General features: G+C 42.2%; 1 protein-coding gene across 2 annotated transcripts in view; it reads left to right on the forward strand.

Annotated features, from left to right (window-relative positions):
* sema4ba (sema domain, immunoglobulin domain (Ig), transmembrane domain (TM) and short cytoplasmic domain, (semaphorin) 4Ba) overlaps window positions 1–27350 on the forward strand; it is a 95841-nt gene that overhangs the window by 28266 nt on the left and 40225 nt on the right. For both annotated transcript variants that reach the window (XM_029696462.1, XM_029696460.1), the window contains exon 2: window positions 21167–21577. In XM_029696462.1, coding sequence (XP_029552322.1) covers window positions 21457–21577 — 121 coding nt within the window. In that variant the 5' untranslated portion in view covers window positions 21167–21456. The remainder of the gene's footprint in view (window positions 1–21166; window positions 21578–27350) is intronic.

The raw sequence follows: 27350 nt of genomic DNA on the forward strand, positions 1-27350 counted from the left end.
TGTGAGATTATCTTCAATTAGACCTAAAATCATACATTTTACTATTAAACAAGAACTAGGAGCTGTGTTGTGCTTTAGCTTTCCATGGCTATCACATTGACACATTGAGTGACAAGACCAAGTCTTCTCCAGATTGGCAACCAGCCCCCCCACACCACCCTTTGGGGTCAAAGCCAGTTGTCTAGGATGCTGGGTGGAATGTACCCTATATATCTGTGGTGTAAAGGATTGATGATATGTCTAGGATGACTGGCATACCAATGCTCTTTAGGAATGAGTAGCATGCTATTGATCACTCCACTATGAGGTCACTGCATGTGGAGGGCCAATAGCCCACACACAGACTATACCAAATTCAAAAATCTCTGTCTGCTAGATAAAGACAACCAGGGGGCTTTGGCTGGTACTTGGTATCATCCCCACTCATTTCACGGCTGAGTAAGAAGCAGAGGAACTGGAGGAACTACAGGCATCAGCAAGTCAGAGTGTCTGCTGCTGTTGCCCCAGGATTAGTAGCACCTAATTTGCATATCTCTGTAAACCGGATTTTGTGAACCTGATTGGCAAAATAATATCTGGCAGGCAATCTTTGCACTGTGTTCAGGGTTTAGAATTCAACCTCAGAATGTTTAGAGAACATTTTCTCCTATCTGCAGCCCATAGAGAAGTGTTTTATCATACAGAGCACATCCTGACTACAAAGGCAGAGCAGAGCAGTCTGCATATTACGGCAACTTCTGCATTCAGTTTGAGCTGGGAGACCTGATATTTGGTATTACCATTGTAATCATCATTATTTCTGCATTATGAAAATGAAAACACGGATGCTCAGATGAAGGTTTACTACAGTACACACCCTGCAATGAAATATCAATTTACAATCTTCACACGGCAAATAAGAGCAGCTTGCAGACAAACTGGTGCATGGAAGAGGGTGACCAAGCATCTGGGATGAGCATCATGATAACAGTCAAATATCGTGCCGATATTACGAACATCAAAGAAGGAACACGTTAATGTCACCCCCCAGTTGACTGTTGTCGCCATCAGTTTTGTATGTATATATTTATTGCTTGTATCTTTCTTTCTCCGTTTTCTGGTACTCTACTGTGGGCAGTTATATGACTACTTTGTATGCATAATCTCCTCTTACACCTCTCAGACATGTAGGCTAAATAATCAATGTTATCGTCTAGGTCATATTGTGTGTAGTGCATATTGAGTCGTAGTCAGTTTCTTCCTCTGCTCTTAATACAGTAAGCTATGTGTAAACGTGTGCAGGGTTTGCTATGAGCTGACCACAAGTAGCCTATAGATGCAAATAACAATACACACACATTCAGTGGGGTCCTGAAATGATTGACACACATGATAAAATATTACTGTATGAAATAAATAATTCAAATACTGAGCTATATTCGATGATCCCAAAAAATTGGGAAATGTTATTATTTGACACTAATGCAATTTCTCAGAGAAAGAGATTTTGTACAACATGTAATATTTTTTTCTCTCAAAAAGGTTGGGGTCAAAATTATTGACACCCCTATTTTCAATAGCGTTCAATACCTCACCTTGCGACGATAATGACACCTGGTCCTTTTTCAGATTTTTTTTTAATGAGTTAACAAACACATTAGGAGGGATATTAGACCATTCCTCCATACAGAATCCTTCCAGATCCTTAATATCCTTTGTCTGCACTTATGGACTGCCCTCTTCAATTCAAACCACAGGTTTTAATGGGTTACAAGTCCGGACATTGAGATGGCCATTGCAAAAGGTTGATTTTGTGGCCAAATAATCATCTATTTGTGGATTTTGATGTTTGCTTGGGGTTATTGTCCTGCTGGATGATCTACTTGCGGTCAAGTTTCAGCGTACAGGCAGAGGCAAACAGCGTTTTGGCTAAAATGTCCTAGTAATGGGTCAAATTCATGATGCTGTTGACCTTAACAAGGGCCCCAGGACCAGTGGAAGCAAAATAGCCCAATAACATCAAAGATCCACCACCATATTTTACAGTAGGTACGGGGTTATTTTCTGCTCATGCATTCTCATTTCAACGCCAAACCCACCACAGGTGTGCGTGGACAAAGAGCTCTATTTTCGTGTCATCCAACAAATGTAAATGCCTGAAGTTTGCTAAACGCCATTGGCACTTGAATCGGAACCGGTGCTTTGGACAGATGACGTGAAAATAGAGCCGGAGCACATTGTGTGCGGATTTCTCCTCAACCTGGACGCAATCGGGCCACAAGAGCCCATACAGTGGGTGATGTCATCAGCACTCCAGAAACCTTTTGTGAACGAGAGGCCTCATAAATGATGGCCTCATAAATGCTAGCCAGCTAGCTAATATTTAGAAAAACTATTCAATTTTGCAATCCCTTTAGCTTTGCTTGTTAGCTTTCTGGCTAGCTACAGAAGTTAGCTGGCTAGTTAGCCACAGTAGTTAGCTACTGCCATCAAGTTGTTGTTTTTATTATCATATTTTGCCTATTCCACCATTTGCAAAATGCATACTGGCATTTGAATATAGCTCAGGAAAAGAGAATCCGGACATAGTGTGAACATGGTGGACACATTCAACTGTAAGTGTAGACGCATGATGTGTTTGGAATTCCATGATCAGAACTCCATGATCAGAATACAAAAACTACATTAACTGTCAAGTCTAGACACAGCCTTGGGGGCTGTGTGTCAGTGATGGGTGTGTGTAGGAGCAGTGACTCTGAGCCCTTTATCGGCCTTACACAGTGATGGATGGATGGACTGAGCACACCGCCCTGAACTGGCCAGTGCTCTGAGCATCTGTCTAAGCCTCTAAGCTACTGGAATGTGCGCAACTAAATAGAGCACTGGTCGTGCACCCGTATTCACTCACATTCTGAAATAGCCTATGGTTTTCCGTATGTTATCTTTCTCCTAGTCTCGGGAATTTTGTTATAGAATCGTTTACATTTCTTCATGTTATCTATGCAGGTTCGATCTGGTGATCAATAACTATACATTTTTTGTGACCATTCAATGAAAAATGTAACAATTTAACATAATGTAAATTAAAGTACTTAGGTTATGTATTAGTAAAACCTGATGTGTTAGTCATTTATTAGGCAAAAATCCACAGTGTACTTTGAACTAACAATAATAGGCCCTTGCTATTAAAAACCAATCTACCACATGCAGTCAGACCGGAAGCAAAACAGAAACTATATTGAGATTTGAAATCATGCAGATTGTAACAGGCTTATCAGTGCTTAGCGTATCAGGGTCAATATTGCTCCGGCAGTAAATGTACAAAGAAGGATACGTGGCGATAATTCCAAACAATTGGAAACACTTAGAGGCGGAGCAGCAAGCGTTTAGACAGACCTGCTCTGACCTACTTTAAGCAACCAGGACTTTCACAGCTCTTCACCCGTGTCTCTGACGATGTGACCCCTCATAAACAAAGCACGCCTTGAGAACGTTTTTACAGTAACACATTTCAGAGTGGATGGTATAGTTGAATGGATACCTTTCTGCAATGTTTTCCTAATGAAAATCCTTTGATTAGTCAACATACTGTATGTTTTCTTTCCTATTTATATTTCAGGTATTTTTCTTTCATATCCTCCAATATGTAACATTCAAGGTCAAGTGGTCTAGGAGGTGTGGTCCTGCCAGGCTGTTGTGACTGTAATTATGGGGCGGCAGTGTAGCCTAGTGGTTAGAGCGTTGGACTAGTAACCGAAAGGTTGCAAGATTGAATCCCCAAGCTGACAAGGTACAAATCTGTCGTTCTGCCCCTGAACAAGGCAGTTAACCCACTGTTCCTAGGCCGTCATTGAAAATAAGAATTTGTTCTTAACATTGCCTAGTTAAATAAAGGTAAAAAAATATATATAAAAAAAATATGAGGGTCTCCTTAAGGCTGTAATGAAGACAGCAGCCTTCCCATGAGTCATTCTGCAGGCACATGCCCCCTGTCTTTATGTGTAATGGAAAAGACTGCTCCATAATCCCACTGTCAGGGCTGCATATGTGAGTCTCATTACCGGATGTCCACATAATTAGCTGCCCGGCTCTGTCCCCATTCAGCACACAAACCCCTGCACCAAGGACAAATCAATACTAGAGTGAGATAGTAGAGGACTGGCCTGGGTTGAGCATATACCCCCAATACAGTACTGTATTTCTTGACTGTCCCAGCAGTGCTTGCAGCCTGGTCTCATAGACTAGACGTAACATAATACATGTAAACCCAGGACACTCAAATATGTTACGCTTGGTATGGTTACATAAAACAGAAGGTTACTTATTAAGGCAAAAACGAAAGGCGGATGGTCAGAGTGGATGGGTCTAGCAACCCAAAGGTTACATGTTGGAATCTCATCACGGACAACTTTAGCATTTTAGCTAATTAGCAAATGTTCAACTAGTTACATTTGTATCTAGTTTGCAACTACTTAGCTAACCCTTCCCCTAACCTTAACCCTTTTAGCTAACCCTTCCACTAAACCTAACCTTAACCCTTTTAGCTAACCCTTCCCCTAAACTGAACCTTAACCCTTTAACCTAACTCCTAACCTTAACCCCATCCTTAAACCTAACCCCTAGCCTAGCTAACGTTAGCCAGCTAGCTAATATTAGCGTTAACTACCTAGCCACCTAACTAACGTTAGCAACAACAAATTGGAATTCGTAACATATCCTATGAATTGTAATTCGTAACATATCATGCGAAATGGATGATGGACATCCACAAATTAATAAATACCATACAAAACGTAACATGTCATACTAAATGGAGTGTCTCAGATTTACATACAGAATAATATGAAATGATCTGAGAACAGGTTGGTGCTTGCCAAACACATGTGGGATGACAATTGATCTGACTGCATGTTGAGCAGCTCAGTGAGTGTTGGGAGCCAGGAGGCTCAACAGATGGAAGTGTTATGACTTCTCTAACAGCTGTTGATGAGGATGTTTAGAAGGAGAATAGAACCTGCAGGCTTTGATTCAGTTGAATACTATCATCATAACAGCACATACAAGACAAAGATTATAATGGGGGATTTTGCATATCTTTGGTAAGAATCAGTTAAACATGCACCAGCTGGAGCCCAATCAGTACCGGCTTTGATAGTGTTGGAGATAAGCGAACATGATAACAATGCATGCATTTAGAGTAGGCTATAGGCTACACACTAATGTATGTGTTGAATACTCAATCATTTCAAATAACTGAGAATGCAGTCAAGGTGGGTTTTGTAGCTCACCACACAGTCTTCTCTATCTGTATCTGAACAACTCCTCTGGACCATTACACATCCCCCCCTGCGTTAGAAAGTTGTAAACAGTATAGTCATATTCTCCTTGCATTGTGTACCAAAGCAAATGTCAGCATGACATACTGTATTTATCCAGGAAATTAGGTATGGTAAGCCTTTTATTTCAGCTATCTCAGGGGATGCTACTAACCATACACTGCTAAGACAACAATAACAACCCTGCCATGCATTCAAATAGTGGGATCTGTGGATAGAGCATGTAATACCTCAAGTGTTGGATAGTTCAATGAGGAATCTCATTTGTTCTTGAAGTTCCTGCATGGGTTAATCTTTTGTGGATGCCCACTATGAGGTCTCAGAATTACCTTCCGGAAAGCTCACTGTACTGTTGCTTACACCATGGGAATATAGTGGCTTCATATCAAATAGCCAGTGGTCCAATAAATATCATGTGCTATAGTGAAGGGGAAGTAGAGGTGTTCCTATGCACAATACAGGGTGTGACAAGAGCAACACATACTGTAGAAAATAATCAGGCCACTTCAACTGAATCAACAAGGTACCTCCCAAAGAAGATCAGCTTACAGCCGAGTTCTTCAAGAGTTGTGAAGAATACGAAGAAATGGTCCCTCTGACTATTCAAAATGTTTCTCAATCCCTCTGCATTCACTGTGTTATGAAACTTTCTTCATGACAACACACGAGAGGTTTTAATCCGCCTGGTTTAGACCCTGCCTGATGTGTTTTGACAGGGAGATTTGGCCCCAGTGCCAGGGAAAAAAGCCCTGGCTGTAAGGGGAAGGGAGGCTGTGAGCGCCAGCCCTCTCTCACTCAGTTAGGCCAGCACAGCTCACAGAACAAAACCACCTAAAGCACACCTCTCAATGGAAAGAGAATATAGTATTTTTACAGGATGTTGAATATTAACTAGGTTATTTCTCTGGTCAAAACTAACCAAAAATGACTCCTAAGAGCTACTGATATGATCAAATCAAATCAAATTGTATTAGTCACATGCGCCGAATACAACGGGTGTAGACCTTACAGTGAAATGTTTGCTTACGCGCCCCTAACCAAGAATGCAGTTAAAAAAATACAGATAAGAATAAGAAATAAAAGTAACAAGTAATTAAAGAGCAGCAGTAAAATAACAATAGCGTGACTATATACAGTGGGGTATCGGTACAGGATCAATGTGTGGGGGTACCGGTTAGTTGAGGAAATATGTACATGTAGGTAGAGTTATTAAAGTGACTGTGCATAGATGATAACAACAGAGAGTAGCAGCGGAGTGAAAGAGGGGGAGGGTGGGTGCATGATATGATGGTCATAACTCACAGAAGGAATAGGCCTAGACATTGGCTCTGTGAATGTCATGATGATGTGTTTCGCAGGTAGCACATTGGATACTTTCACATTTACAGGGGGAAACAGTCTGCCATACTGCTCTCCTCTTTCAGGTAGATGAGTTTTAGTTCTCCTTCTCTCCCCCACAGTACAGTACAGTAGAGTAGAGTATTAAAGGTGCTACACGGGATATTGTTGAATTTTTGCATTGTAATTTCAGAAAATGTATTTGGCACTAACAGTGGAATGATAGTGTTTCACGGTATGACTTACCTGCCAGTGTTGTGATTGGCTGGGATATTTACCTGTTGATTTTTCCCGCCAGAGCTGCATCTGGGAAAGCAGTTTGGACTTTGTGGCTGTGATATCTAGTGGAAATGGCTCTGTCATTTCCTGGTTGCTAAAATTCTACACTGTTTGCTCAATTTCAGTTTATGTGAAAAAACAAGCACTGAATAGCGTAGGGAATCATTGTACCATTTAAATTGCTGTGAAATATATTTCAATAACGTAAAATATAGATTTTACAACTGTTTGGTGGACCAGCTGTTGGACCAAAATCGAATGTTACTTACATTTCTGGTCCACCAGCTTCAAACAGCTGTAAAAACAATATGTTTTATTATTGAAAAGATATTTAACAGTAATTTAGATGGTACATGGACATTTTCCAAAAAATCCTATGTGTAGCACCTTTAATGCAGTAGGTACTTTGTAAGACAGACCCCTGCTGCTCTCCTTCATCGTGACTGCAGGGCTAGCGACAGACAGACAGACAGACAGACAGACAGACAGACAGACAGACAGACAGACAGACAGACAGACAGACAGACAGACAGACAGACAGACAGACAGACAGACAGACAGACAGACAGACAGACAGACAGACAGACAGACAGACAGACAGACAGAGCTACTTTACATTTCATCAGCTACAGTAGGTGCTTCTGTTGCCTCCACATCTGTTATGGAAATTTAGCACAGAGGGGAAATGGAATGAAACGGAATACCATTTCAAATATTTTCACTTCTGAGAGCTGGTTGATTTAGGCAGTTTGCTGCGTAGGTTTCAAAGACAGAGGTGATGAAATATTCTCATCCACTTTCACAGCCATATATTACATTAATATATCAATGAGCTGAGCTCACAGAGAGCATCTGATGTCCTCCTCACATAGGAACGATTTCATCCAGTCAGCAGTTGTCAGGGATGTTTCTGCCATTGAAATCCTTGGATGGGCCGCCTAAGTGTTTTTTTTCGGGATGGCTAAGTCCAAACAGTGTCAAACATTTGAATAAATATTTTTTTATACATTTTCGGGATGGAAAAAACGCTTTCAGTGTAAACTTAAATGACTTAAACCAGATATAAAGTATGTAGAAAAGGACCTAGATTTTTTTTAAATAATATAATCTTTAAGAACTAACAATCACCAAAATTAAAGCTTGACAGTCAGAGAGAATTGAAAATTCCCAAAACAATTGATTTTGCTATATTGATTTTGTTATTATGTTTGAGCAAAATAATGCAGCATTAGCCATGGCAAAATGTATAGAATTGCAGGAAATTGGCTTAAATATTAAAACTTTTCTCTACACTGCCAAGATGGGGGCCTCTAAAATGTTCTCTAAGATCCGACTGCGCCCATTGCCATGACGCTTTTTTATCCATAAAAAACCCTGGTTGTGATTAAATTAACGGCTACTGACCATGGTTCAGGAGTCCCTGTGGTAATTTGGCTTGAAGAATTTTACACTCCCAAAACCTGAAGTAAAAAAAATTCTCCCATCTCTGATCTGGTGTCTAATAAGATTTTAATTGGCCAATTAAAGGTCTTTGAAATAGCATATGGTCATAATTACTGCTGGATGGTTTGCTCAGGAATGAATAAGCCATTAATTACTCTAAGCTGGGCCTGGGGAGCAGACTTTGAAATGGGCAGAGAGACGTGGCCTTTCCAGGCCCCTCGGTCACCTTCACACAGACTAGCTGGCTGCACGGTTCCCATTTACTACAGGAACTACAGGAACATCTCAATGTAACCGATGTGAAATGGCTAGTTAGTTAGCGGTGGTGCGCGCTAATAGCATTTCAATCAGTGACGTCACTCGCTCTGAGACTTGAAGTAGGGTTTCCCCTTGCGTTGCAAGGGCCGCGGCTGTTGTGGCGCGATGGGTAACGATGCTTCGTGGGGTGTCAGTTGTTGATGTGTGCAAGGGTCCCTGGTTCGAGCCCGGGTTGGGGCGAAGAGAGGGACGGAACCTACACTGTTACATCAATACCAACGATGATGTGCTGCAGTGGAATGCGAGACGTATCCAGAGGACAATGTGATGATATGTGACTAGTTTCAGGAAACTAGGTGTATGTCGCGCATCAGTACTTCACAGGAGCGCCATTTGAACGTAAACATTTTTTTTTTAAATCAAAATGTGTTTTTTGGCAGAAATGCCTTCTGGAACATGTGAACTTTCATGTACCTTAATAACAAACTTGGATGCCATCTGTATGAATAAAATTGTTCCATTTCGAGCCTAGTTGGTTTAGCCATCGAAGAAGACAGCAACCTTCCCGCTCGCCATGATTGGCTGAGATAATGAGTGGGGCGAGTAAAAGGGTGAGAGTGAGCTGTTCTCTCATTTGTGTCTGGAATAGCTAGCCAACATTGGGCCTCCCGAGTGGCGCAGTGGTCTAAGGAACTGCCTTGCAGTACTAGCTGGGCCACTAGAGATCCTGGTTCGAGTCCAGGCTCTGTCCCAGCTGGCTGTGGCTGGGAGACCCATGGTGCACAATTGGCCCAGTGACAGGTTAGGGGAGTGCTTGGCCTGCAGGGGTGTCCTTGTCCCATTGCACTCTTGTGACTCCTGTGGCAGGTCAGGCGCAATACATGCTGACACGATTGCCAGGTGTATGGTGTTTCCTCTGACACATTGGTGTGGCTGGCTTCAAGGTTAAGTGGACAGTGCGGCTTGACTAGGTTGTGTTTCGGAGGATGCACGGCTCTTGATCTTCACTGCTCCCGAGTCCCATTGCTGCAACTCCCATACGGACAAGACTGTGGATACCATGAAATTAGGGGAATTTTTTTTTCAAAGCTTGGGTGCTGAGTCTGTAATACCAACATGTTTCAAGCAGACCACCATAGTCACTGTGCTCAAGAACACTAAAGTAACCTGCCTAAATGACTACCGACCCGTAGCACTCACGTCTGTAGCCATGAAATGCTTTGAAAGGCTACATGGCTACATGGCTACAATTTGCACTGACAGATCCACAGATGATGCAATCTCTATTGCACTCCACACTGCCTTTTCCCACCTGGACAAAAGGAACACCTATGTGAGAATGCTATTCATTGACTACAGCTCAGCGTTCAACACCATAGTGCCCTCAAAACGTATCACTAAGCTAAGGACCCGGGACTAAACAGCTCCCTCTGCAACTGGATCTTAGACTTCCTGACGGGCCTCCCCCAGGTGGTAAGGGTAGGTAACAACACATACGCTATTCTGATCCTCAACACGGTGGCCCCTCAGGGGTGCGTGCTCAGTCCTGTACTCCCTGTTCACTCATGACTGCACAGCCGGTTGCTTGCACGGCCAACTCCAACACCATCATTAAGTTTGCTGATGACACAACAGTGGTAGGCCTGATCACCGACAATGATGAGACAGGCTATAGGGAGGAGGTCACAGACCTGACCACGTTATGTAAGGACAGCAACCTCTTCTTCAACGTGATCAAGACAAAGGAGATGATTGTGGACTACAGGAAAAAGCGGACCGAGCACACCCCCATTCTCATCGACGGGGCTGTAGTGGAGCAGGTCGAGAGCTTCAAGTTCCTTGGCCTCCACATTAACAACAAGCTAACATGGTCCAAGCACACCAAGACAGTCATGAAGAGGGCACAACAAAACCTATTCCCCCTCAGGAGACTGAAAACATTTGGCATGTGTCCTCAGATCCTCAAGAGATTTTACAGCTTTTACAGATCGAGAGCATCCTGACTGGTTGCATCACTGCCTAGTATGGCAACTGCTCGGCCTCCAACCGCAAGGCACTACAAAGGGTAGTGCGTATGGCCCAGTACATCACCGGGGCCAAGCTTCCTGCCATTCAGGACCCCTATACCAGGCGGTGTCAGAGGAAGGCCCTAAAAGTCGTCAAAGACTCCAGCCACCCTAGTTCTCTCTGCTACCGCAAGGCAAGCGGTACCGGAGAGCCAAGTCTTGGTCCAAGAGGCTTCTAGACAGATTCTACCCCAAAGCCATAAGACTCCTGAACAGCTAATCAAATGGCTACCCAGACTATTTGCACCCCCCACCCCACACTCTGCTACTACTCTCTGCTATTATCTATGCATAGCCACTTTAACAACCCTACCTGCATGTACATAATTATCTCAATTACCTCCACACCGGTGGCCCCGCACATTGACACATTGACTCTGTACCGGTATCCCCTATATATAGCCCTGCTATTGTTATTTACTGCTGCTCTTTAATTATTTGTTTTTCTTATCTCTTACTTTTTTAATTTTATAATTTTTGGGGTATTTTCTTAAAACTGCATCGTTGGTTAGGGCTTGTAAGTAAGAATTTCACTGTGAGGTCTACACCTGTTGTTGTTCGGCGCATGTGACAAATACAATTTTATTTTATTTTAATTGGGTCATGTTTTGTAGCAATTATTGTGGCCTTTGTGTTTCGCCGATTGCATGATCAAGCTAGCAGTGAGTAGATATGATTGTCCTTTTTCATTAGAGCCATTGGACATCAAAGATGTTCGTATCTGCCAGGACATTGTAGAATATCTAGGTTGACAAATTTTCCCTGGCTTTGTAAAGACTACAGCCTGACGGGAGCCCTATTTCCTTGTTCCAACCCTCGAAGGCAGGCTTTTCAAAATGGGGGCTGTATTAGTTTACAGGTTTATGGAAGCTATGTTACCATGCACTGTCAATCCGGGATTGCTATATAATTAGCTACAACGGCTGCTTCTGATGATTCCCCCCCCCCCCAATAAAAAAAAAAAAGTTATTTTACATAGGAACATACAACCCCATTTATTTGAGTCGGAATACCTTGAAGAGGAGTTGAGACTGCGAGAAAAATAATTGCGAGATCAGCAAGCAGTTGCGGCAGCCTAGACCAGTTGGACTCAGGAGGGCAAATGACAAACGAGACAGTTGTTTCACTGTCGGTAGCTAGCTAGCTAGCAATATAAGGTATATTTTTACATGAGGTTGTGTTGTTCAGTACAGTGCAATTTGATGATCGGCCATAACGGGACTTGCTAGTACCATTACAAGGCAAGCTAGCCAAGTTTAGCTAGCTAGCTAGCTAGCTAGCTGTGTAGTTGCTATACCTAAAATGTACTGTAGTCTAAAATTATAGCTAGCTATCTAACTAGCCTGACTAGCCTCAGTGCCTCTCATTAGGAGCAAAACTGGATAAATGTTTGATGATGATTGCGGAGAGTAAAGGAATGACTTTGGCTTTATGACTCATATTAGTCTTGGAGTAACTATACCTGGGTGTTGTAGCTATCTTTCTAACGTGTGTCTGTGAGATGTCTCATACTCCACACCATGCTGCTACAGTAGGTATATAGACAGTACACAATGATTGCCAATAAACATGTAATAGCGTTTTTGTCTTTCTCTCACAGACAATACCGCTTGGATTCAAAGAAGTTGACTCTCGAGATGTGAAAACAACAATCTCCCTTTGTATCAAAGTGACTCCAAACACCTCACTGCACCACCCAAACACACAAGTATTCCCTTTGTAGAACTGTAATATTTATTGAAAGCGTTAGTAGTATATTTTTCCTTCTAATGTATCATACATTGCCATAACTGCTGTGGAAACTCACCTTGGTCTCCAGAGCAAATAAACTTTGTCTTGAATATAAGCCATGTCTACTTATTTGCTACATTGACAGACTTATCTACTGTTTCATTGAAACATGTTTACTTGCAAATGAATACCTCTTAAGGATCCGCCCCTTTTTTCTATTTTCGCCGAAAATGACATACCCAAATCTAACTGCCTGTAGCTCAGGACCTGAAGCAAGGACATGCATATTCTTGATACCATTTGAAAGGAAACGCTTTGAAGACTGTGGAAATGTGAAATGAATGTAGGATAATATAACACATTAGATCTGGTAAAAGAAAATACATAGAAAAAAAACAACCCTTTTTTTGTATTTTTTTTGTTGCATCATCTTTGAAATGCAAGAGAAAGGCCATAATGTATAATTCCAGCCCAGGCACAATTTAGATTTTGGCCACTAGATGGCAGCAGCGTATGTGCAACGTTTTAGACTGATCCAATGAGCCGTTGCATTTCTGTTCAAGACTTCCCAAATGTGTCTAATTGGTTTATTAATAACTTTTGAAGTTCATAACTGTGCACTCTCCTCAAACAATAGCATGGTATGCTTTCACTGTAATAGCTACTGTGAATTGGACAGTGCAGTTAGATTAACAAGAATTTAAGTTTTCTGCCAATATCAGATATGTCTATGTCCTGGGAAATCTTCTTGTTACTTACAATCTCATGCTAATCGCATTAGCTTGCGTTAGCTCAACCGTCCCGCGGGGGACCCACCGATCCTGTAGAGGTTTAAAGTAATGATGGACTGTTGTTTCTCGTTGCTTATTTGAGCTGTTCTTGCCATAATTTGACTTGGTCTTTTACCAAATAGGGTTATCTTCTGTATACCACCCCTACCTTGTCACAACAGAACTGATTGGCTCAAACACATTAAGAAAGAAAGAAATTCCACAAATTAACTTTTAACAAGGCACAATTCATTACCCCATGAAGCTGGTTGAGAGAATGCCAAGAGTGTGCAAAGCTGTCATCAAGGCAAAGGGGGGCTACTTTGAAGAATCTCAAATATAAAATATATTTTGATTTGTTTAACACTTTTTTGGGTTACTACATGATTCTATATGTGTTATTTCATAGATTTGATGTCTTCACTATTATTCCAGTGAAAATAAAAATAAAGAAAAACCCTTGAATGAGTAGGTGTGTCCAAACTTTGACTGGTACTGTATATGTTAATAACATATTAATGGACATACTGTGTATATACAGTGAAATAGAGCAGCGGTGAAATGTACCATTAATTGCTTCGTTAGTCACTATGGCTTCGATACTGCTCTAGTGCTTCCTTAGCTTGTCATCTTTCTCAACGGTGGTATCTTTAGATCTGTGTAACTGGTTGTGAAATAACCTGAGAGTGTTGCTGTAGGACTGTGTCAACACTGCTCCCCTGGCCTCCGAGCCTGCTGGCCGATGCATCAGGCCCAGGTTCCTTATGTGTCTGTGTCCTGATCTCACATTAAAGCCCCTCCTGACAGATGACACATCCTCCTTGACACACATCGCATCTTCTCCTTCACACATCACATCTGCTACTTCACAAATCACATTTGCTCCTTCACACATCTGACGCTGCTTTACCAGAGAGAAGTGCTGTAGTGGGGAGGGCCCAATACAGGCCGGAAACCACATCTGGGAGAATGTGACCCAGGCTGCCCAGGTGGTGTGTGTGTGTGTGTTTGCGTGTCTGTGTCTGTGTCACAGGAGGCTGGTGAGGGGAGGATGGCTTCTAATAATGGCTGAAATGTTGTGAATGGAATGGCATCAAACACATGTATGTTTTTGATGCCATTCCATTGATTCCATTCCAGCCATTACTGTGTGCCCGTCCTCCACAATTAAGGTGCCCGGTGCCTGTGTTTACAGGTGTCTGTAGATGACGTGCATGCCAAGGGGGCCTTCGCCTATTTATCAATCAACACGTTTCCAGTCAACAGTCCAGAGTGGAATTCAAGAAGCCTTGACCCTTCCCTCACTACTCAAATGGCAAACCTACTAGTCATAGCGCCTGTTTAACTTGTAGGCCGACAAGCACTTCTGTATGAGAAACACATTCATATGTAGAGCTATCCTTTGACTGACTTTGTAATACAGTGATATACACCGGAAGTTACAACAGGAACTGTATTCCAGGATATGACTAATACAGAGTATTGGGACTTTCCCTGTTTTAGTTCAATATAAAACGTATTTCCTCTTTTGCGTCAGACCCTTCTATGATCTATTTTTTCAGTGTGGGAACAATAACATAGCTCCAGCTGATCCTGCTCTGAACTTGTCATAGCTCTTAATACCCTTTTAATGTTGAGTTAATATGTCTAGATTGCCTCAAAGCTGTCCTCTGCTCTGAATAATCACTACATAATAATCACTGCTCCCTTTAAAAGTGCAATGGAAAGATTCATGATTCTGTAAACAATTCCAGTAAGAAACTCCATGGTGGCTCCCCAGCACACTGGCACATCACTGTGTGATGCAGTTCTCACAAGTGCTCCAGTTTCTCCCAGTATAGGACTCCGGCAATAATTAGGAAGGCCAGTAGAGTGACTCTCACAGTGACTGGGAAAGGCTAGTTAGTTTTATTGGTCACCTCCTCTCCAAATGAATGCATTGCAGTGACTGGTCAAAACTATTACTATTACTCATCATGCAGATGATAGGCTAGTATGAATCTGAGGGAAAGCATCTTTATGCCTTTGAAAATGTGAAGTCTATTAGAACATGTAGACCTACTCACTTAGCACCTCAATAATGAACCATGGCATCATCATCTTGTTCCTTTGGAAATATAAGTGTTTCAATGTTTTCTTCTCTGCTGTTTTCATTTGCACATTATTTTCCCTACATTGTATCCAAAGAGACATGTAAGAGATGCTATTCCAACCTAAATGGGAAACTAACTCGCAGCTCTAATCAACAACCTTGACATTTGCTACAGTAGCAGAAAGGGTTGCTCCAACCTGATTGTATTTGAATGAAAATTGACTCAAAAAGATAAAGTAGTAGCCTACGTTGATATCAATGAAATCCATTATTCAGTTGTATCATAATGTTTGCTATGGTCCGTTGTATCTTGACCATAGAAAAGTGTAGGCTGGTGTGTGTGAAAGAGATGATAGTAAGACAATGAGATGATTCAGTGCCTTCAGATAAACCATACTAGAGAGAAATACAGAGTTGCATTCTTTATGCTGTCAGAGGCCCTCTTTCTATTACTCACATTGAGTTCAAGTGTTGGTATGCCTCAGCAAAACTCGGCCTGATGCATGTGGGCCAGTAGTGTAGCGTATGACTCTACCTCTGCCTGTCACACAACAGAAGGATTAATGGAGCAGCAGCTGCTCATTGGTCAGATGGGACTTGACTCCAATTTGCTCCCCACAAAGAAGGCTAATGATGCTTGTGGCTGTCTCCCCTGCTGATGTGGCCCTCACCATGGCCCTGTTTACGGCATGCAACAGTCCACACAAAAGACAGGGAAACTTAGAAGGCGCTACCATTAGTGTGGCCCTTTTCTATTAGATGGCCTGCTTGTCTTTCATTTTATCTTTATCATTGATGCCCTTGATGGGGTATCATAGCCAAGCAGACTATCACAACTCTCTGAAGCCTCTCTCTTTGTACTCTTTAGAGTATATGTTCTTTCAGCAACCCGCTTTTAGAATTAGGACTCTACAAGGGGTTAGAGAGAAATATAGCCTGGTTGGAGTTTTGAAAATGTGTTCATATTTGCATTTGTGAATGTATTTTACTGTTGAGTGATAAAATAGACATCAGTTTGAAACAGGAGACGGGACACCTTCCGCAGTGTTGACGGAGTAAAACACGTATCCTGTCTGATCCAGATGCTCCTGATTAATGAATTATACAGTCAGTATGAGGAGCTCTGCGGCTCCCTGTGTGGGTATTCACTGGTGGTGGTGAGACGTTCTTAACCTGAGGGCCTTTCTGACATTGATACATTTTGATCATTTGTTATTCAGCACCACTGAAATATAGCACAAATTTAGCAGAAATATAGCACCAATAAAACCTCTCGACAACTATAATAAAAGCAGTGGATGGGGTCTTCCTGCAAAGGGGGTGGTGGATGGGGTTGTCCTGTGTCATACATCTACATTATATATTTTATTGTATTATTATTTTTAAACATTTTTGCAATGGTGGCCAGGATTTAGCATATAGGAGAAATACTAGACAGAATTGGGATGTCTATCATGTTACATTCTGTTACTATATAGTCCTTGCCGTTTGCCACACTGTCAATTTCAGTGGTTCACATCACATTAATGCTCTTGTACAGCTGCTTTGTGGTTTTGTCCTGATGCTTTCACATATCATATTGGCTAAGATGTGGGAATACAAGGTAGCCAATATCCACTCTTGGTCTTGGCAAGTACATTAAATATTTAATAGCCTATCATTGATCCATAGAGAGCTGAGAAGTGTTGTAGCTGTGTCCAACCATGTTAAATCACACTCCTGTGGGCATTGGTCCTTTCATTTTCTTCAAACCCCACCACAAATGGCTGGCAACAAGCTCTACTTATTCCAATTTCCTTTAATACGGTTTTGTAGAGGACATAATTGAAAGCAGACAGGCTTTTATGTACAGTGAAAACCAAAACATCTTACGATCAATTATGAATAAACACAAGGCCTCTTATCTCAGTGACTACTCCCACTGGGCACACCATGTCATTTCAATGTGGATAATTGGGTAATACTTGGTTGAAACGTACAATCTATATTCACCCACTCAAAAAGACAGCCAAAAGTTAGTTGAATTTCCAATGTGTTATCAATATGATTTCAACCATCTAAAAGCACAACCAAATTCCAATGGAAAAACAATGTCTTATTTTTGGGTAAGACGTCACCCAAATGTCTATCACTGAGCTTTCAACCATTTAAAAGCAGAAGATACAGTACATCTCCTTCAAATGTTACTATTTGGTTGCTGAGGCGTGTGGTCAGTTGGTAGAGCATGGTGTTTGCAACGCCAGGGTTGTGGGTTTGTTTCCTATGGGGGACCAGTAAGGGGGAACATTTTTTTGAAACGTATGCATTCACTACTGTAAGTCACTCTGGAAAAAAGCGTCTGCTAAATGACTCAAATGTAAAGTAAAAATGTTGACAATTAAATATCGTTACATTTTAATTCAACCAGGTTGAAACCCTAGGCCTATATGTAACCATGAAAAACATCCCCAGAATATTATTCCTCCTCCACCAAACTTTACAGTTGGCACTAGCAATCGGGAAGGTAGTGTTCTCAAGGCATCCGCCAAACCCAGATTAGTCCGTTGGGCTGCCAGATGGTGAAGTGTGATTCATCACTCCAGAGAATGTTTCCACTACTCCAGTGTCCAATGGTGGCAAGCTTTACACCGCTCCAGCCGATTGTTGGCATTGCGCATGGTGATCTTAGGCTTGTGTGTGGCTGCTCAGCCATAGAAACCCATTCTGTGAAGCTCCAGACGAAAAGTTATTGTGCGGACGTTGCTTCCATAGGCAGTTTGGAACTCGGTATTGAGTGTTGCAACCGAGGACAGGCGATGTATACGCACTGCGAGCTTTAGCACTCGGTGGTCCCATTCTTTGAGCTTGTGTGGCCTACAGTACCACTTAGCAGCTGAGCCGTTGTTGCTCCTAGACGTTTCCACTTCACAATAACAGCACTTACATGTGACTGGGGAAGCTCCAGCAGGGCAGGAATTTGACGAACTGACTTTTTGGAAAGGATGCATCCTATGATGGTACGTTGAAAGTAATTGAACTCTCCAGCATGGGCCATTCTTTTGCCAATGTTTGTCTATGGAGATTGCATGGCTGTGTGCTTGATTTTATTAACTTGTCAGGAACGGGTGTAGCTGAATGAGCCGAATCCACTCATTTGAAGGGGTGTACAAATAGTTTTGGCAATGTAGTGTATGTATGGAGATAACCAGTTCTCAGGGCTTGAGGATGTTTCATCATGAGGTGATGCCTCCAAATGAACCTGACCTCACGCATTACCGCATGCCTACAGGCAGCGTTAAATTATGGCTTAGTATTTTGTGAATCATTATCAAACCATCTCTTTGTGTATTATATTTGTTTACCCGTAGAAACAAAAACTTTAATAACGGTCACTTTAATAATGTTTCTACACTGTTTTACCCACTTCATATTTATATACTGTATTCTAATCAAGGCTCATATCATATAAAACTACCGCTGTACACACCTTCTCTATTCATATACTGTCCATACTGTCTTTCTACACACAATTATACTGTTGATGTCGGAAGTTTACATACACCTTAGCCAAATACATTTAAACTCAGTTTTTCACAATTCCTGACATTTAATCCTAGTAAAAATCCCCCGTCTTAGGTATGTTAGGATCACCACTTTATCTTAAGAATGTGAAATGTCAGAATAATAGTAGAGAGAATGATTTATTTCAGGTTTTACTTTCATCACATTCCCAGTGGGTCAGAAGTTTACATACACTCAATTAATATTTGGTAGCATTGCCTTTAAATTGTTTAACTTGGGTCAAATGTTTCGGGTAGCCTTCCACACGCTTCCCACAATAAGTTGGGTGAATTTTTGGCCCATTCCTCCTGACAGAGCTGGTGTAACTGAGTCAGGTTTGTAGGCCTCCTTACTCACACACACTTTTTCAGTTCTGCTCACAAATTTTCAATAGGATTGAGGTCAGGGCTTTGTGATGGCCACTCCAATACCTTGATTTTGTTGTCCTTAAGCCATTTTGCCACAACTTTGGAAGTATGCTTGGAGTCATTGTCCATTTGGAAGACCCATTTGCGACCAAGCTTTAACTTCCTGACTGATGTCTTGAGATGTTGCTTCAATATATCCACATAATTTTTCATCCTCATGATGCCATCTATTTTGTGAAGTGCACCAGTCCCTCCTGCAGCAAAGCACCCCCACAACATGATGCTGCCACCCTGTGCTTCACGGTTGGGATGGTGTTCTTCGGCTTGCAAGCCTCTCCCTTTTTCCTCCAAACATAACGATGGTCGTAATGGCCAAACAGTTCTATTTTTGTTTCATCAGACCAGAGGAAATTTATGGCGGTTTTGGAGCAGTGGCTTCTTCCTTGCTCGATACAACACTCGTTTTACTGTGGCTATAGATACTTTTGTGCATGTTTCCTCCAGAGTCTTCACAAGGTCCTTTGCTGTTGTTCTGGGATTTGCACTTTCGCACCAAAGTACGTTCATCTCCAGGAGACAGAACGCATCTCCATCCTGAGCAGTATGACGGCTGCGTGGTCCCTTGGTGTTTATACTTGCGTACTATTGTTTGTACAGGTGAACGTGGTACCTTCAGGCATTTGGAAATTGCTCCCAAGGATGAACCAGACTTGTCGACAATGTTTTTTCTGAGTTTGAAGTTAGGCCTTGAAATACATCCACAGGTACACCTCCAATTGACTCAAATGTTGTCAATTAGCCTGTATGAAGCTTCTAAAGCCATGACATAATTTTCTGGAATTTTCCAAGCTGTTGAAAGGCACAGTCAACTTAGTGTATGTTAACTTCTGACCCACTGGAATTGTGATACAGTGAATTATAAGTAAACAATTGTTAGAAAAATGACTTGTGTCATGCACAAAGTAGATGTCCTAATCGACTTGCCAAACCTATAGTTTGTTAACAAGAAATTTGTGGAGCTGTTGAAAAATAAGTTTTAATGACTCCAACCTAAGTGTATGGAAACTTCTTACTTCAACTGTACTTCTTTAGTTTTACTATTGCCAAGAGTGCCAAGAGTGTGCAAAGCTGTCATCAAGGCAAAGGGTGGACACTTTGAAGAATCTCAAATATAAAATATATTTAGATTTGTTTAAGACTTTTCTGGTTACTACATGACTCCATGTGTGTTATTTCATAGTTTTGAGTTCTTCACTATTATTCTACAATGTAGAAAATAGTAAAAAATAAAGAAAATCCCTTGAATGAGTAGGTGTGTCCAAACTTTTGATTGGTACTGTATATATATATATTCGCATGTACTGTTTTGTATTAATAGGTATAACTGCACTGCTGGACCTAGAAACACAAGAATTTTGCTTTACCTGCGATAACATCTGAAAATATATGTACACGACCAATTAAACTTGATTTGGTTTTGATTTGAATTGAAAGCAGACCCATACAAGCCGGGTAATATTATGATACAGTATTATGATATTAACTGTAGTGAAAACGTCAGTCTAACTCCCATAGAGAAGGGAGTCTTTGTCTCAGCTCTGCTTGTCTCAGTCTGTCAGATATAATATTATGGGCCCGTTAAGAGGACAGAGGTTGTGTTTGTTTTGGTCCAGGTAAAGAGTGCACTCTGCCCATCTGAAAACAGAAAGAAATGACCACAGGCTATGAAATTAATATACGTCCAGCCAGTTATGTCCAACAAACACAAACACTTGGAAGTGCACTCAGCCTAAAGTAACTCCTATGTAGCCAGTAGCCTTATGGCTAAAGCCTTTGTTAGTACTGAGACGTGCGAATGGAGTGTTTTTCCGAACCAATGTTCCATGATCAGGTGAGGAATCATGTGAACTGTGTTGCACTGTCTGTACACCAATGTGAATGAATGTTCTTTTGTCCATGTGTGTAGATCTCAGCTGAGCCCCTGGGGTGGTTTGACTGTATGGAGGCTGACTGGCTGTCCGTCCTGGGAGGCTCGTTGTGAGGTGAAAGGTCATCATTCCGAGGCCAGAGTTGTCTGCAGCCCCGGAGGAACTTCACATTCACAACAGAGCACAGGTCTCCCATTTAGGGAGCCCAGACCTACAGGAAGAGAGGGGGAGAAAATAAACACGGGAGAAAAAGACGCTGTTCATGAATTCCCCCAAATCCTGAAAAACAAACAGTGTGAGTTGGCTGGCAGTCGTGAGGAGAGGAGCCATGTGGATAATAAGCATGGTCCAGCTCTGTTTCCCGGCCTTCACTCTCCTACTGGCCTACGCCTTTGTCCAAGCAGCTGCCACCGAGGACGATGTCACTCCACGACTCAGCTTCACTTACAGTAAGTGTCATCCATTGCTTTCCTTCCTGACTGTTAGAATAGCTGTGGTTCTTTATGGGAACATTCAGTGGATTCGGAAAGAGTTCAGACCTCTTGACTTTTTCCATATTTTTGATTATATTGATTATATATTTTTTTAAATCCTTATCAATCTACACACAATACCCCATAATGACAAAGCAAAAACAGTTTTGTAGAAATGATTGCAAATGTATAAAACATTATAATAGAAATACCTTATTTACATAAGTATTCAGACCCTTTGCTATGAGACTCGAAATTGAGCTCAGGTGCATCCTGTTTCCAATGATCATCCTTGTGATATTTCAAAAACTTGATTGGAGTCCACCTGTGGTAAATTCAATTGATTGGACATGATTTGGAAAGGCACTCACATGTCTATATAAGGTCCCATAGTTGACAGTGCATGTCAGAGCAAAAACCAAGCCTCTATGAACGAATAGTCCGTAGAGTTTCAAGACAGGATTGTGTCAAGGCACCACCCAGACTCTTCCTAGAGCTGGCCGCCCGGCCAAACTGAGCAATCAGGGGAGAAGGGCCTTGGTAAGGGAGGTGACCAAGAACCCGATGGTCACTCATACAGAGCTCCAGAGTTCCTCTCTGGAGATGTGAGAAACTTCCAGAAGGACAACTATCTCTGCAGCACTCCACCAATCAGGCCTTTATGGTTAAGTGACCAGACGGAAGCCACTCCTCAGTAAAAGGCACATGACAGCCCACTTGGAGTTTGCCAAAACGCACCTAAAGGACTCAAACCATGAGAAACAATATTCTCTGGCCCTACGGTGGGAGCATCATGCTGTGGGGATGTTTTTCAGCGGCAGGGACTGGGAGAGTAGTCAGGATCGAGGGAAAGATGAACGGAGCAAAGTACAGAGAGACCCTTGATGAAAACCTGCTCCAGACCTCAGACTGGGGGCGAAGGTTCGCCTTCCAATAGGACAACGACCCTAAGCACACAGCCAAGACAACGCAGGAGTGGCTTCGGGACAAGTCTCTGAATGTCTTTGAGTAGCCCAGCCAGAGCCCGGACTTGAACCCGATCAAACATCTCTGAAGAGATCTAAAAATAGCTGTGCAGCGACGCTGTACTGCTGACATAGCTTGAGATGAATGGGACGAACTCCCCAAATACAGGTGTGGTAAGCTTGTAGCGTCATAACCTAGAACACTCGAGGCTGTAATTGCTGCCTAAGGTGGTTCAACAAAGTATTGAGTAAAGGGTCTGAATACTTATGTAAATGTGATATTTCAGCTTTGCAAACATTTCTAAAAAACTGTTTTTGCTTTATCAATATGGTTTATTGTGTGTAGATTGATGAGGGGAAAAAACTATTTAATCAATTTTAGATTAAGGCTGTAATGTAACAAAATGTGAAAAAGTCAAGGGTTCTGAATACTTTCCGAATGCACTGTAACTCTCCTCCCTCCTCTATTCCTGTTTCTCCAGGACCAGTTGTAGGTCATAGTGTGAGAAACACAATAATTCCTTGAATGTTGGAGAAACAAAGTGAGCGAGAGTGTGCTCTTGGTGTGCTCTCCCCACTGAGCTGGGTGTGTAGATCTTCCATTTACTGAAAAATGTGTAAGGGAGCTCAGCCTGCTTCCCTCCCAGAGTTGTTGTTTGTCTATAAATAAGAGCAGGGAGTAGTGTGGGGTTGGGGTTGTGGTGGAGGTGGCTGGGATGGCCCAGGGTGTTGAGAAGAGAGGAGAGCTCTGGAGCGCTGGTGCTCAGGCAGGGCTTTGAGGAATATACGACATGGACAGTAATGCTTGGCAAGGTGTTGATGAACTGATGGATGGGAGCAGGGCTGTTCCTCTAACCGGCTCTGTGGAGGAGCTCAGTGTGTTCTCAGTGGGACACATCATGGTGGAGCACAACATTTACATAACTGCCATGCTCACGGAAAGTCGCTGGTATTTCAGGACAGTGCCTCACATACTTTGAATAGTATCCTGCTGAAAAGGAGAGAAAGCATGTTCTGCAAGGTCTTAGTGATATATTGTTGCTCAGAACAAGATACTGTATTATGTAACCTATTGTGAGAATTATGCTCTTGTCAGTGATTTTAAATTTTGCTTGTGTTTCCATTGATTAACTTCCACTGTCATTGTGCAACATTTCAATACATTTCACTGACAGTTCCTCACAAAATTTAAAGGAACATTCATGATGGCTCAGCAGTACGAAAAGTTTCCAATCCATGCATTTGACTCAGTGTTACTCAGTGTGTTCCTCAGTGTGTCTAGACCTTAACGGCAGTAAAGCCAGCTAAATCCCAGGGCATGAATGGCTGTTCCATCAGGGTGGGTCTATCAAGTCATAGCAGGTCAGAGGTAGTTACAACATGAACCAGGTCATTGTACTCAGTCTTACTCAGGACAATATCACACACAGAGTTTCCATCAGCAGGGAGGTATTGCTCTTCTGGAGTCGTCCTCTTAAGTCTGTGCTAATGGTTTGTTTGCAAGATGAACTTACACCGTATTAAAGAAAATCTTCAAAACACATCTTTATTCAGTGCAGTGCGTTAAACTAATAAGCGTAGGGATTATGCTCTCTCATCTGATTTCAATATGGCTCCAGATTTGTGGTTTTGGAAGAAGGAAGCAAATGATATGTAATGGCAATAGAACCCATTTGTCAACATACTAATGCTCTGCCAGGTTTGATGAGCGTGTGCACATAATGCTAAAGCTATGGATGGCTCCCATGCCCTTTGGTGTGAACCATTGATAAAGTGATTTACCACCCAATTCGTCACGGTTCACATGGTCTCAGGTCTTACAGACCATTTGGAGGGCAGAGGGTCCAGCTCTATTGAGGGCAGCACTAGAAATCCTAGCTATACTTTTCATTAATCTGTAACATTTTTGTTTTCATAGGAGGATAAAGGCTTTATGGCTATTTGCATGGGATAGTAGTGATGCAAGACAGCAAATGCAGGAATAGGGTTAGTTTACTGTTGATCACAATGACTCACGTTTTAGGATCAGCCTATAGTCTTTATGCACATACTGGCATAGAAACAGTGTGCTCAGATTTCGTTGTCATAATATCTTCGCCTACAATAGTGTAAGCCACTGTGTTTTCCTCTGAGGCCAGGGGAAGATTGAAATGGGTCACGGAGCCCTCAGCTTGGAGCCCTGCCTGCCTGTCCCAGCCTGCATCCTGGCTTTCTCTTGGTGGACCTCTCTAGTCCCAGGTCATCTCTCTCACCTGCCAGCCTTCACAAAGCCCCCAGCACGGCCCTGACGGAGCATTTCATAACAGCACACACCATCAATCACAACCTGAAAAGGCCTTTCAGTCCCTTCACACTTCTCTTTGGGCTGGAAAAAAGATTTGCTTTTAGGGTGAATCACTAATCTTGAATGAACACTACAAAACATGTAAGACCTAAATGTCACTTTCCTAGTCAGTCATGTCAAGATGCCTACATTATGTCAAGATTCTGGATATAGGCCAAGTTTCTATCTTCTCACTTGTGTGTCTGTACTCTGTAGGTTGTGTTTTTTGGTTTAGAAAACCATTGTTACAGAAGCATCCATTGGGAATGATCCATAAACCCATTCAGTCATTATGTAAAGCTGTAAGCTAATTAGTATCACATTACTAGACATCATATCGCAGTCTTGCCACTGTTCTACTGATGAGCCATGTTTTTCTCAATGGGGTCAACGTAAGGAAACAGCCTACTTTAATAACAATGGGAGTGACTTCCAGCTCTTAAAACTTTGAGAGGTTCAGCAGTAAAAGGAACTGACTGTCTTCTCATGATACAGTTACAGTCGTATAAATGTTAACCAGCTGCAGCACTGAACCTGACAGAGAAATTGTGGTCCCACTGACATTTAAACAACCTACACAGATCTGTTTCTTTGGAATAGGCAAATGTTTGTGTCCAGTAGGGATATATTTTCCATTGGTTAAGCAAACACCTTCATGAAGAGAAAACAAAGTGGCCATGTTGATAGGGATGCTGATTGCCAGTGGCCTGACGATGGAAGCTGCCTTTGCCTGCTAACATCACTGCCGGTGTGATTACATTTTCTAGGCTCCCTGCAAAAGGGCTGTGTCACATTTTGTTTACTGTATCAAAGCAACACTTCGTGCCATGACCTTTGGGGACCTAGGCCTTACAGAACCAGGCTGACTCTCTTCTCCTCTCCATCTGCCCCTCAGCCATGTCTGTTTGTATGTGAGCCTTCATGACCTCATGTGAGCATTCATGACTTCATGACTGCATGCCTTATGATTCTGGTGCGCTCAGACCAGCCAGGCCCTCCCCAGTCCCTCGTCAGGCCCAGCAGCAGCAACATTTTCCTGGACAGCCTTTCTCTCCTCTCCCCTCCCCCGCCATCCCTCCGATCTGCCCTCCGCCTCAATGAAGAGGCTAATCTTCCGTGAATATTGAATGGGGATTTGTGTGTGTTATGGTGTGAACATAGATCTGGTTCTCATTATGCGCCTATCAGGACGGATCATGGGTTCAGGGAGGCCATCCTACATCTGCTTTGCTCTCTTCTTTTGTTCCTGGCTTTAATGCAGACCATGCCGGAGAGCTTAGAGTGTTAGAATGCTATTTAAAGGGACACCTATAAGCGGTTTATGTTGGCTCTATGTGCCTGTCGATCTATTCAGCCCTCTGTTTGTTAAACCCAGTGTGGCCAGTCATGGTATAGGTCAGCATATAGCGGCCATGCCTACAGCACTAATAATTAAGAAGATCATTCATTTGAAAGCACATAATGTATATCAGAATGTGCTTTGTTCTTGTCCCGTAGGACTGTGATTAGGCCTGTTGAGCCACTCACGTTGAAGTGATTGAAAATGACTACCAAGAATGTATGTACAGTATAGTTGCACAATGTAGCTACCATACCGTAATCTTCTTTAAGTATGCATGAAATGGTCTCCATGCCTGTGGACTGTGTTGTTATGGGAGGGGTTTGGCCGTAGGGGCTTAGACACGCTCCACTAGACCACAGCCCCATGGCAGAGACGGGGACAGGGACGGGGAATGTTTGGTATACTCACTGTATATCAACCATGAAAAGAGTGACCATGTGTGAAAACATGCTGTTTTACCTGTCATGCTAAAATCTGCTAGATGTTGCAGCACACTGGTATCTGTTTGTTCAAATCAAATCAAATTCTATTGGTCACGTACACATATTTTGCAGATGTAAATGCAGGTGCAGTGAAATGCTTATGTTTCTAGCTCCAACAGCGCAGTAATAGCTAGCAATACAAAACAATACACACAAATCCCCCAAATAAAAATTAAGAAATTAAGAATTATCAGAACGAGTCCGAAATTAATATACCGTAATTTCCGGACTATTAAGCGCACCTGAATATAAGCCGCACCCACTGAATTTCAAAACAAATATTATTTTGAATGTAAATAAGCCGCACATGTCTATAAGCCGCAGGTGCCAGGCGGTACATTGAAACAAATGAACTTTACACAGGCTTTAACGAAACACGGCTTGTAAAAAAAAAAGGCTTTAACGAAACACGGCTTGTAACAAAAATAAATAGGCTTTAACGAAACACGGCTTGTAACAAAAATAAATAGGCTTTAACAAAACACGGCTTGTAACAAAAAATTTTTTTTGCAGTAAGCTTTAGTTGTTGTCTTTTTGCACTGAGTCAATTCCTCACGCTGCTGTTTCCAACATCTTATCATCGACTCATTAAGACCAAGCTCCCGTGCAGCAGCTCTATTTCCTTTTCCAACAGCCA

This window comes from Salmo trutta, chromosome 17 (genome assembly GCF_901001165.1).
Source record: "Salmo trutta chromosome 17, fSalTru1.1, whole genome shotgun sequence".
NCBI lineage: Eukaryota > Metazoa > Chordata > Actinopteri > Salmoniformes > Salmonidae > Salmo > Salmo trutta.